The 13,850-nt window shown below is 27.0% G+C and overlaps 1 protein-coding gene across 1 annotated transcript; it reads right to left on the reverse strand.

The window, feature by feature from the left end:
- Positions 1-8,221: 8,221 nt before the first annotated feature.
- LOC111317381 (uncharacterized) lies at positions 8,222-9,731 on the reverse strand. The gene has a single exon (XM_022919812.2). It carries the CDS (start codon positions 9,204-9,206, stop codon positions 8,406-8,408), a length of 801 nt encoding a protein of 266 aa, XP_022775547.2. The 5' UTR covers positions 9,207-9,731; the 3' UTR covers positions 8,222-8,405.
- Positions 9,732-13,850: the final 4,119 nt, after the last annotated feature.

The following is a 13,850-nucleotide window of genomic DNA, read 5'->3' on the forward strand; positions in this document are numbered from 1 at the left end:
TGGGTTATAAGTATATTTAAAGTAATTATAAAAAAAGTAAAAGTTAAAGCTAAAGTAAAAAAAAAAATTTATCTGATAGAGTAAAAAGTTAAAGGTAAAGGTAAAGGTAAAAGGTATACGTGCACCACATACACAATATAAAAATAACTTTTATTATAACTTTGCACTTTGTAATATACACAAAAAAAGAAAAAAAGAAAATCAAAGTTAAAGACAAATGACTTACCGTAAACACCTATAAAAAAATATACTTATATAACTTACACTTTGTAATACGTAAAAAAATAGGAGATGTAAACAAGGTAGAAAACTAAATACCAAATAAAATTTATATTAAAGAATTAGTTATTTTTAAAAGATATATATAAATTATCAAAAGATTAAATTTGGTCTTTTGAATAATAAAAGATTACTTTGAAATCTATTAAGATAAAATTAAATTGATACTTTTAAATTTAAAAAGATATATATCTAAACTATTAAAGAATTAATTTTAAAAGATAAAAGATATATATTTAAATTATATATATCTAAATTATTAGAAAACTAATTTTAGATGACTAATAATTTTTAAATATTTTTGTTTATTTTATAAATACTATAAAATTATTAGAAAACTAATTTTAGAAGATAAAAAAATATATAGTTAAATTTTATATATTTGTAAATTATTAGCAAATTAATTTTGGATAACTAATAATTTTAAATAATTTTTATTTGATTGATTTTAAAAGATAAAAGATATCTATTTAAATTATACAACTAAATTATTAGAAAATTAAACATAAAAGATATATATTTAAATTATATATATGTAAATTATTAGAAAATTAATTTTGGTTTAACTAATAATTTTTAAATATTTTTATTTATTTGCTCAATTTTAAAAAATAAAAAAGATATATATTTAAATTATATATCTGAATTATTAAAAAAATAATTTTTGTTATATATTTCATATTTTTTATTTTAAAAAACATATCTCTATATTAGTTTGATTTGCAATTATAATTTGAATAATTTTGATATTTGAATAAATTCAAAATTATTTTATTTATAGTTAAAAAATTATATTATTTAAAAATCTATCCTACATTTTATTTTAAAAAATTATCCATATAAATATCCATAAAATAAAATTTTAATATATCCTTAACTTCCAAACTTTTATCTATTTAAATTATCCGAATAAAACCTATAACTTTCAAGAACTGCTCTAGCATTTATACCATTTTCGTTATTGCTTAGAAAGCTGTTTTAATATTCTATTAATTAAACTAGTTGTTGATATTATAATTTTTGTCATACATATGATCTTGGAGTCTTTTCTCAACTCAAGATACTTTTTAATCTTAATTCTTTAAATAGAGTACTTTTGAACTTTATTCCAAAATAAAGGTACTTTCATGTGAACAAAATCCACATCAACCTTCTGTTCAATGTCAGCATCTTCTTCCTTCAATTCTCTTTCTTCTCTCTTCTTTGCAACTACATTTATGTTTTTTTTTTTCAAAGTCACGATCAAACCAAATTCATTACGATTTGGATTTGGCTTGCCAGAAAATATCCACATCTTATTGGCAAGAAAATAAAGCTAAATAAGGCTATTGGAAAGAAGATAAAGCTAAGTAAGGCTATCTTTTTTTTAAAAAAAATAAAATAAAAGCATTTCCTTTAAGCATCAAAGTTATGCCCAGCATGAATGATACGAGAGATTAAAACAAGACACTCTTCTAACCATACCATATCCTCTTCATTACACACCCCTTGTAGCTATTGTTTCCATTGAAAAAGCAACTGTGACATTGTTTAGTCTGAACACACCAGTTCTGATTTATTCACCATCATAACTCTAAGCAGCACTCCAACACCACTTGTTCTGCCATTTGTATCCAGAGCACCACCATAATTAATGTTGTAATAATTGTATGGAGTAGGCGTTCATTTTTGTAAGGATGTTATAACTTTTCTCACGTATAATCGTGCTCTCAAATATGAAATCTAATTTTATGGACTAAAATTTATTATTTAAAAATAACTAAATCAATCTTAAAACTCTTTTTTAAATAAAACATATTTGATTAGATGATCAATCACACCTAAACAAAAAAAAATTGATAACAATTTTTTTAATCCATATCTAACGGTAGGTCTATGAATGTATATATTATGACATTAATATGGTATATAACCAACCACATTTTTGTTATTGTCATTAAACTATTGAAAACCTCGAAAACTTATGCACTTTTCATTTTAATAACCTATAAAATGCCATTTTTTTATACAAGAAGCATAAATATCTTTATATGTAAAAAAAGCTTTTATATAATCATTGATTAACTCTTTGATAGCTATTTATGATTTTCACTTTGTGATTGGTCACAATAAAATTTTATTTTTTAAAATTACTTCTAGTGTAATATACCCAACTGGCAAAATATATGTCACATTACCCATATTTCTAATAATAACAATTATTTAGTTTATTATCCACTAATTAATCTATGAAACACTATATCTTAATAATAATTATTCACATACATCAATTTAATTTTAATTGATTTTTATGAAAATTGAACTCTAGTCAAAATTTGAACCAATAATAAATTAAAAAAAAATCAACCTTTGATTTATAAACGACTAACAAAGATAAAATCATACAAATAGTTTAACTCAACTTATTATCTCAATTTTAGTGCCATGATTTAAAAATAAAACTAATCTTGTAGCCAAATCTTATTTTCTACATATATTTTTCACTTACATCTAATTTTTCATGGTAAATATCTTTACCTATTTTCGATTGTTTTCGTAGAAACCATATGACAATTTGCTTGTTTTATATATAACCAAGATATAATAATTAAACAATTGACAATTCCATTAGAACCCAATTTAATTTATTACTTTATAACAAGTAATAATTCTTTTGGTCGCAATCAATTCATGCCTTTCTCTTTCATGTTTTCAAGTTATTTCTCATCTTTGTCTTTATAAGTATCGATTTTTCAAATAGATATAATACAATTTATTAAACTCAATTGTGGAGCCAATTTTAGTATATGTATAAACTAATGTAATGTAATCAATATTTTACATATTGTCTTTTGACTTTATACACTAATGAAATTAATTTTTAATGTATTTATCTTATTTAGTTAATTTTTTTATCAGCAATTATGCAAAAAAAAGAAAAAAAATACATACCTCTAATGAAGATTTTTTGAAAATTAATATTTTGGTTCATAGAAAAATTAATCTTTTGACACCTTGAGCCTCCTTTAATATCGATCTTCAAATTATACCAATTTCTTTTCTTTGTATCTTCCTTATGTAAAATATAAATTTCTTATAATTACCTTTAAATTGTTAGAAAAAATAAATAAGAGAAGAGAAATAATAATAAAAAATATTGGCTTTAAGGTGTGAAGAATACCTTTTTAAAAGCAATTATGCTTTTATAATATAATAAATCCTCAAACTCTCCAATTAGAAGTAGTGAAAAGGGTTATACTAAAAGATTTATTTATAATGAATAAACAAATATAAATTTTTATTCAAATAGTTATGACGTTTTGTATAATCATAACCTTTATAAATAATAATCTATTTATATTCAAATAATTATGACTTGTCTTATGATAATTATTTTTGTTCAAACATAATTATTTAAATATGAATAAAATTAATACAAAAATTAACTTTATTTACCAATAATTAAAATTTTTTATCTAATGTAAAATGCACCACATTTTAAACTACCAATAATGAGTACATCACGTAGCCGAGGCTTGCTATGCACGCTAAGACTCTACACTATTAAGTGTCACCCATCACTAACACTTCAAGTCGACATACTATCTGGATTGCTCTCATTATCAAGAAAACTCTCTTAAACAACCTTTGATTCAACCCATATTGAACCTTCAAGCACTGAAGCCGCCACACTTTTCTCCTATTTGAAACTGAAAAAACTCTCCTACTACAAAGTGTCGGAGCAGGTTTTAATTTAATTCAAAAGAAGAGGCTAGTGGGGAGACACATAGGAGGGCCTGTCGTGGCCTCATTGGCACCAGGCTTCTAGGAGATAGAAGAAAAGAGCTTAGTAGTTGGTATTGGAGATTCTTTGGATTTGAAATTCTTAAAAATACGCATAGTTTGTAGTTGAAAGAAAAGAGTAAAGCATTGAAGTTGAAGAAGTGGGATTTTGCTCAGCGTTGAAAAAAATATTGATATGGCAATATGGGAATAACGTGGCTTAAAGTACCCCCACACAGGGAAATAAGTTTAAAACAACACCTATTCAGGAATAAAGATTTTAAAGAAATCCATTGTCAGAAAAAACTCTATGATCTTGAACCACGTAATGCAAGACAACTTAATATTTTTAAAATGAAAGCTTTAGTGGTTAAGATATCGTTTTGAAGACTAATTAACTTAATTATCAATGACTTAAAGGTAATTAATCAAAATCTTTGTTTGGGAAAAGTTGGCGAAATATTGTCATCAAATCAAGTGCAATCTACATTAATTGTTTCTTCCTTTTGGGTTTTTTTATCCCTCCATCCTTGTGAAAATGAGACTTCATCTCAATCAATGACTGCATATCCAACACATAGGATATGCTAGTTGGGGTGGCTATGATCAAGTCAAGCTAGCCAACATCAACAGTATTTAAAAAAATGTCATTAATCACTTAATTATAATTATATTTTAAAAATAATCATTAAATTATTAAAAATTTAATTTAATAATAAAAATTTCAATAAATATTTTTTTATCATTAAGTTGTTAGTTCTAGTGTGCTGACATGACAATCCACATCAACTATTAAGTGTCGTATGACATTGTCACATTATTTGATATACCATGTGATACCACTGACGCAATATCATAAATTTTGAAAAAGAAATAAAATTTGAAAATTAAAAAATAAAGATAAATTTTACTTCAATCACTTAATTTTTTAATAATTTCTATTTTGGTTACTCAATTTTGAAACTTTACAATTTAATAACTAACAGATAAGTTCTCAAATTTTATAAAAAATACATATAAGCATTTGATAGTTTTATTGCACCAAATTAAATTATAAAATTTTTATTTTATTTTAATTATACCATTTAAATTTGAAAACTGAATGAATATTATCCACTTGCAAAAATTATTAAAATAGCTTTACTTCAAAATTTTGTTATTGATCCCTCTTAACTAAATTCAAGTATTTGATATTTCATAATGTTAGAGCTCTAATTATAATGAAAATACATAATTTTAATTTCATACAATGAAAAATTAAAAGAAATATAGATAAAATAATTTATTATATTAAATTTTACAAACGTTGGTGATCAAATCATTATAAATCTACTATGACAATGAATTATTGACAATGGAGATTAAAATATTAATAAAATTTACAAATGTTAGTAATCAAAATGTTAATAAATTTCATATTTCATAACATCAAGATTCTAATTACAAAAAAAGAAAAAAAATTCTGTTATCATTTTCAAAAGAAAAAAATTATGTTACCCATATTTCTTTTAATATTTTATTAAATGAAATTAAAACTATGAATTTTTGTTGTAATTAGAACCTTGATATTGATATTATGAAATATGAAATATTTGAATTTATTTATATGAATTACATAACAAAGATTTGAAGTAATATAATTTAGTAATTTTGACCATTGGATAATATTCATATATTTTTCAAATATAAATGGTAAAATTATAATAAAATAAAAAATTATAATTAAATTCCATGCAATAAAAATATAAATATTTATTTATATTTTTTATAAAATCTGAGGACTTATTTGTTACTGACTAAATTATAAACTTTTAAATTTTAGTAACCAAAATAAAATTCTTAAAAAGCTAAGTGATTGAAGTGAAATTGGTCTTTATTTTTTAATTTTCAGTTTTTTTTTTCAAAATTTATGATGTCATCAAAGCAATGCCATATGGCATGTCAAGTAATGTGACAATGTCACATGGCATTTAATAACCGACGTGGCATGGTTAAGTCAACATATCGTTAAAAAACAATGATACTGTGATAAAATAATACTTACTAAAAATTTAGTGATTAAATTAAAATTTTAAATAGTTTAGTGATTATTTTAAAAGTACGATTATAGTGGAGTGATTAAAGATATATTTTGTCCTTTTTTTTAAAGATTTAATTGCATTTTTTATATCTGAATTTTGAAATATATATATATAAATTGATACTTAAAGAAATAAAATATATAATTTGCATCTTGAATTTTTAAATTATGTATTATGTTAACCTAAACTCTCATATTGTTAATTATATTAGTTTTTATATGTGATGTTTGATAAATATTATTATTACGTATTCATCACACATATTATCAATATCCTTTTTAATATAAATTTAAAACATATATTTTTACATGAACCATAAAAAAAATTCTCTAGAACCGATTAATTATTGTTTGTTACTTGGCATCCACATGGTATTCACATGAAATTTTATAAAATATTTAATAATTCTATTTAACAAATGACATTAATATGCTGATTAGATACTATAGAAGTGAATTAAGTAAATATTATTAAATTTTAAAGTAAAATGATATATGATTTAAAAATTTAGAATGCAAATTATATATTTTATTTCTTTAAATATAGATTTAGATATTTTCTTAAAATTTGGATACTAAAAATATAATTAATTCTTTTTTAACCCATTTTATAGATGGGCAGATGAAAAGGTGAGAGGTCCCTTAATCATTTGTTCTTTTTCTAAAGCCAATTCGTTAGGAACTGTTCTGTCTTAAACCAAGATAGAACAAAGACACAAAGACACAAAGGCATGGTCCCTCTTGGACCCAATTGCTCAATCTAATTACTTTTTATATTTTAAATGAAGCAAAACAACAAAAGGAAGCCTCAATCATAGTTGAAGAGAGCAAAAGATAGCCACATCTAATAACTTGTTGATTGAAAAAGAACAAAATCAAAAGATGGAAAAGAAGTAAGCATTGATAGCAATGAAAGAGAAAAACAACGTTTGCCTGCTAATTCCATAACAATGAAGATGTGCAAGAAATATGAGAATGACCATCCATTTGATCAATTGTTTCACTTATGTTCACTCTCAAAAAAAAAAAAAAATTACTGCCGAACAAGGTTTCAATCTAAATTCACTACTGATTTTCAGAAGTTTCATAAATAAGTTCGAGAAAATATTGTCAAAAAAATTGAGAAGTACAAGTTGTAAGCTAACAAATGTAAAAAGTTAGCTGTATTCAAGGTGAGGGTGTTGATTCGTCTCACAGAAAAATAAGATTATCGAAAAAAAAGGCATTTTAAGCTCTTATTACGAGCTAATGGATCTTTTATTGTATTCGTACATATAGGAGAAAACACATAAAAAGTTGAGGTATAAGGAGATCATGAGTTTTAGCTATTTTCAATATGTCTTACTTATCTCCATACTACAAAGAAAAGATATTAAGCCCATTGATTTTACCAAAACAAAGCCTCAAACTAATGAGAGAGTAATCAATCCACACTTTTGATACCCCATAATAGTTGCTAAAATTAAGGTTCTAAAATAATAGTGATTCCAACTCATAAAACAAAGGCAAAATTAACCTAAATTCAGTATTTGATAAGATCCATTTTGGAAAAACCAAAACTTTACATTGAGAAGAATATTTGTCCAAAGTTTTAACCAACACTTTTGACCATTAGATGCCATAATAGCTACCGAAATTAAGATCCCCCAATAATATTGGTTCTAGTATCCGATGAGAACCTTAGGAGCTTTTAGCATTTGTGTTTATAATAAATACTAGCAATATAATTGCTTTTGTTCTTTAATAATTCCTAGCAACATAAATGTGTTTATTTTTTTACTTGGCTTTTCCTGTCATTGGAAAGATGTTTCGAGCTTAACTATAATTACCTACTCATGCAATGTAAATGAGCATACTGCATTTGGAGTGAAACAGAACTTGTGTTTTCTTGTTTTTTTAAAAGATCTATATTCTCTTCGATAGATTTTCTTGAGATGGTGAGCTTGCTGAACTCTTTATTTTTAGGATGGTAAATTCTGTATCTTTAGTGTTAAAGTTATCTTTTCTTGTCTCTTGCGATAAAACTTATATTCTCAATGCAGTGAGATTTTCTATTTATTTATGAGTGTGATTAAGAGATTCATTTCACTTCTCTATCTTAATCCGGTATCTAAATCAGATACCCCATGTACTTTGATAACATCTAATTCTCTTTTCTTTACTAAATTTTCTTCTTTTAATTTACAGATATGCTAATCACACGCTAATTCATTGGCAGCTGAAACCCAACTGTACTTGAAAGTTTTAGTCTTAGGAACTAAGAAGTAACAAGGGACTGAAATTTTCATCTTTTCTTCTTTTTAACCTTACCTTTACAGAAGAGTGAACCAAACCCAAAAAAACTCACAGTTGCATTGGAAATTAATGGATGTGGAAGATTCAAAACAGGGCTGACGCCAACTCCATTTCCATATGCTGCACAATTCTTCTTTAATGGAGGCTTTTGTGTAGAATTGCTATAAGTGTAAAATGCAGTACCAGAAGAACTTGACACTGATGATTTTCTTGACAAAGATGGCTGCTTCCGCAAACGCTGCTTCTGGGTTTCTTTTGAAAGCATTGTTGGTTTTGGATTTGGAGCTGAACCTGTTGAATTGCTGCGTGAAAGAAACTGAAGTGAGCGGATTAGGCTTTTTCTTCGAGTACTTTCACAATTGAGGCTACTGCTTCTCTTGAACTGCCAGAAATATTTGGATGCAGGCTTGTCATCTGCATCAATACTCATGGATAAAAATTCTTTCAATCTTTTCTTCCCTGTGTTGTCAGTTGTTGTCTGCTGGGGAGGAGAAGGAACAAGCTGAGATTGACCATGAACTTGTTTTGCAGCAACAGGTTTTTTCTTGATTTCAATTGGTAGAATCTTGCCATTTAAAAAGAGCTCATCAGCTGAGGGCAATTCTTGGACAAAACTATTGCCAAAGCAGAAATCGAAATCCGAACTGGTATCCAAGAGTGATGTGTCCAATCTCTGATGATGGTGTACTTCAATGGAGTCTACATCATCTTTTTGGCTGAGATCGTGAGAAAACGAGATTCTTGGGCTGATTCCTGCGCTTGAAATCTCTGAGAAAACTTCAATTGCCATAGTCAATATTACTGTTACCTGAACCTTAGAATCATGTTTTAGCTCAACTTTCCCTTCCCACAGAGCGGGCGGAAGTTTCAAAAACCTCAGCTAACACAAGACTATGTTATTAAATGTAGCAGTAGATATGGATTTTGGTCTCAAAGTAAAAGAGAGAGAGAGAGAGAGAGAGAGAGAGAGAGAGAGAGAATAGGAGATATAAAGTCAGCAATCGCAGGCTTTTAGCTTTTTCTTTTCTGTCTATGCAGCAAAGAGCATCTACCAACATTGGGTCATCAATTATGCAGATTAAGGCAGAGAAACAATTGATTCCATTGTTCTAAGTTCAACAGAAAGAAAAGAAAAGAAAATAAAAGAATAGAATAAAAGGAATGAAAGATGCTGAATGTAAGCACCGAAAGGCAAGAAAAGGATCTCCTGTAGGTGGGTTTCCAATGAAACTTTTACTTTAGCAATTAATGGAACCTCGACGATTGAGAGACACCTTTTTCTTAAAATTGTTTGGATTTCACTGTCTAATCCAAACTTTATTACAATGCCAGAATAAATTAAGATAAGAATTTGGCGGTCACCGTCTAATCATTTAGTGAAAAACCTTAAATATAATTAACCTTTAGCTTGAATGATCGGATCTGATCCAAACCAAGAATGTCCCGGGAATTTCATTTTTTTTTTCACTAATTCGGAGAACAGTTTCAAGGATTTTCAATAAAATATTGAAAGAGTTTTCAAGTTGTCTAATCGGTGGAGACACAAGGTTGATAATTGATATGGCTAACATTTAATTATATGGCTCGCGAGGTCGGGTCTATGTCACCATAGAAATTAAAACAATGGGAGCCAAGATTATATCCTTGCATATAGGGTATTATTGTTGAAATGCCTCAAATTTGAAGAAAATTTCTTTAACAAAGACATAAGGACATGATTGTCTAAAGCCAGGGCAATAGACAAGAGGATGGAGTTATCTATGGAATAACACATGGATGTGCCTCCCAAACATGATCAGAAATCAACAATTGGAATCTTCATGCAAATGCAAAACTCATGTCCGACACCGACAGTTTTTATTTGTCTAATCTTGGTTATCCTTGCCCATTGCACATTTGCGTCTTTATGCGTCGAATTCAAATGTGCATGTAATTGTATGTAAACAATTAAAATCAAATAACTGAATTTTGCATAACTATCGATTGATCCACTCAACAATCAATTGTACGTATGCATCTAGGTTAAAAGGAAAACTTTTTTATTTGAGTAACATAATCATTTCACTAATTAGTAGGCTCGCGTTCTGTTATGAGCTTGTTTAAATTATGAATATAAATTATTTTTTATATGAAAAAAAAATTATTAAAATGATAAGAGTTAAATTTAAAGTTTACAAAATAATAAATTTTAATACAAAATCAACCAGTAAATTTCCTTTCAAGAAATTGCAATGGTTAATTAGAAATTTGAAAAAAAACAGGGGCAACACTTGTAAATTTCAAAACCCAACATTGTTTTTTTTTCTCTAATTGCCGTATGAGGATTCATAATCTAAATTAGCTCTAGCTTGCAAACCACAAATTTACTTAACTAAGCACGAGAGAAAAACACAAAAGAAAATAAGAGACCATAGCCATATAAAACAAATAAAATAGGCACACTGAAAACCAACAAAAGCCCCATCTCATTCACATTGTTAATAAAAAGTTAATTTCTGCTTAAAGATTCCCTCATCAATGGAGTTTTAACGTATCCATATATAGAAAAGAAAAGCTATGACAAGGAGAAGGTGAACATGAGAGATTTATTGAATATGGAACAGTAATTACAAAATAAGCAATAACCCTAAACAACTCCAATGTTCATTACCGTATCTTACAGTTTCTTTTAAAATTCTATGCCTATAAACGGTAGCTATAAATGAACAAACCCCTGAAAAGGAAAGTTGTAACATATGATCATAAACGTCATAATAATTTATTTTCATCAACGGGTGATAGTAAGTTATAACTGAAAATACCAAAAATCCAAATGCAAAAGCAGTGAAAGATTCCAAACTCAAACTTTCAACACCAATTAATTGCTGGTTACTAAGAGGAAAAGAAAGAGAGATAAAGCTAATGCAACTTGAAATGCCTATAGGCTAAAATTACATCATCAATGAAAAACTATTTAATCCACATGTCAATTGAAGAAAAATGTAAATATGCACTTATGTAGGTTTGACTGACATGAATATAAGAACATAAAAATTTCAGCTTTCACAATGTGGAAATCTCTCATAATGCATGATAGAAATGCAAAGAATCTTTACACTAAGTTAGCAATGTCAATGTTACATACTCAAGCTATTGCAATGATAACTAAATGGATTGCATTCTATAAAGTAAATAGTTCAGCAGGAAGTTACTTGAAAAATCTTTATATAAGATGACACTTTAAACAGCTTCACTTTCTTCATAAAATGATACTAAAAGATAGCCATTGAGCATGAAGATATATACTCTGTGGTCATACTCCTTGGCAAAATACTTTCTATTCACATCACTTTTTGGAATGGCATCACTAGAATTTATACTAAGAGCAGTATTTAGAACTTGAACTAGCAATTCATATTTAAGATCTAGAAGGCAGAATTGACAAACATTTTTCAACTTAGTACATGTTTGATGAACCTTAGTTTTCTTACACCTTGAATCACGACCAGGCCTCATCCTAAAAACTATCAATATCCTACTTGCCTTTACAAGTAATCCATATTGAAGGATATTTATGCACATTCCAAAAAAGTACATCTCTGAATTGTAAATGATTAAATCAATAAAGATAGTTAAAAGGATGATGATAAGTAATCAATATAATTAGGTTAAACAAATATTACTTTGTTAGTTCTATAGCTTTATCAATAGCATAGTTATATTCATCTGTATAAACCCATCATAAGCCAACCAATATGAATTTAATTAAAAAAGCTACAGTAGATAAACTAACATTAATGAACCAATTTGGAGCAAAATTAGAGTAGATCAATAGCAAGATTTGATTGCATCTGGTTGACCAACCTAAGTCTTAAGTTTATAGAGGATGGGAACTAAAGCTTTTGTTTTTCCTTTTAAAACATTAGTAGAACATAAATTCAACTTAAAACAACTATAACTAAACACATGTTAAAACTTTCATCATTTCCAATCATTCAACATTAAGGGAAGTTATTGACTTGACTTTTCTAGTGTACATGCTATAATGAAGCATTTAAACAAACAAAGATAGAACCACTTACACATGTTTATAGTTAAAAGTTGAAAAAATGGACCAATTATGACAAATCATTGGATTATAACAATTGTAGGAGAGAAGTTTCCATCATACCAAATGTGTAAGCGATGAGCTTACGATTGTGACAAGAACGGGTAATCCTAGTACCACAAGACCTTCTCAAGCCATTCAGGAGCATTTCTTGCCTTTTTTACTATTTTAGTGCCCTTTCTTTCTTCTATATAAGACAATAAAGTTAGAGAGGTTACCAAGGGATGTAACAAATAAAACAAAAGCATATGAACAGTCTGTTACAATAAGATTTTACCAAAAGATAAAAAAAGGACTTGTTAACCTTACCTTTTGAAATTTCTATGCAATAGGAATGACATCATTATTTATAGTCTTGCCAATAGCAACTTCAGCTGCAATCTTGCTAGCCAAGAGTTTATCCTACCATTATAGTAAGAAAACAAATTGACTTAACATTTCTCATTGAGACAATAAACAAATATTGTGAAATGTGAACTTACCACAACTCCTCCATAGAATTCCATGAAATCCACTATAAGTGTTCCCAGTGATAACAGACAATTGGTAATGCTAAACATGTTTTACTCTTTGTCTTTTGTTTAAGGCTCAATCCTATTTAATTCCCTATTAAATCTATAACCAAAGACCATATTTCCATCATACCTATAATGAAAAACACATAATTTGTCAGCACCAATCACACAATAGATTTTACAAAATCTAGAACAATGTAAACACTTACCAGTATGAAACATTTCCATTCCCTTTTATCTTCTTTTTTCGAAACCAAGAAATTCCCTTATTACTTTTCAAAGTATCATCAATATATGACATTACATCAACCTGCTATAGAATAATAGAATCCATTAAATAGAAGTTAAAATGGAATAGAATTACCACAACCAACATAACATTCATCTTAAAACTTTCTTTATTAAAACAAAATTGGACATTAATTAGGGGATGATACAAACAAACCATTCTAAATACTATATGGTTAGTATAAAATCAATAGTTTCTGTTAAAACAATAATAGCAACTACAATACAAAAAATCAAAGTTTAAAATAATGCATAAAAACATTGAATGTTGCAGCATCAGATCCATGTGAATTCCCATAACTACTCGATAACCTCCATCATTGAATATATACACCTAAAACAGGCTTTGTTTGGTTAAAGAGAAAACACAAGAAAAGAAACAAAAAATGAAAACAAAGCTTTGATTAACTGTAAACAAATTGTAGATTAGGTTAAAAACATATAGATTCATTTCATTTCATATATTTTATTCTATTTTCCTATCATTTCTCGACAAGCAAATGAAATTTAAAATCTAAAAAAGAAAATAAAAAGAAACTTAGCC

The sequence above is a fragment of the Durio zibethinus genome, chromosome 2 (genome assembly GCF_047325235.1).
Source record: "Durio zibethinus cultivar Kanyao isolate XHJ-2024 chromosome 2, ASM4732523v1, whole genome shotgun sequence".
NCBI lineage: Eukaryota > Viridiplantae > Streptophyta > Magnoliopsida > Malvales > Malvaceae > Durio > Durio zibethinus.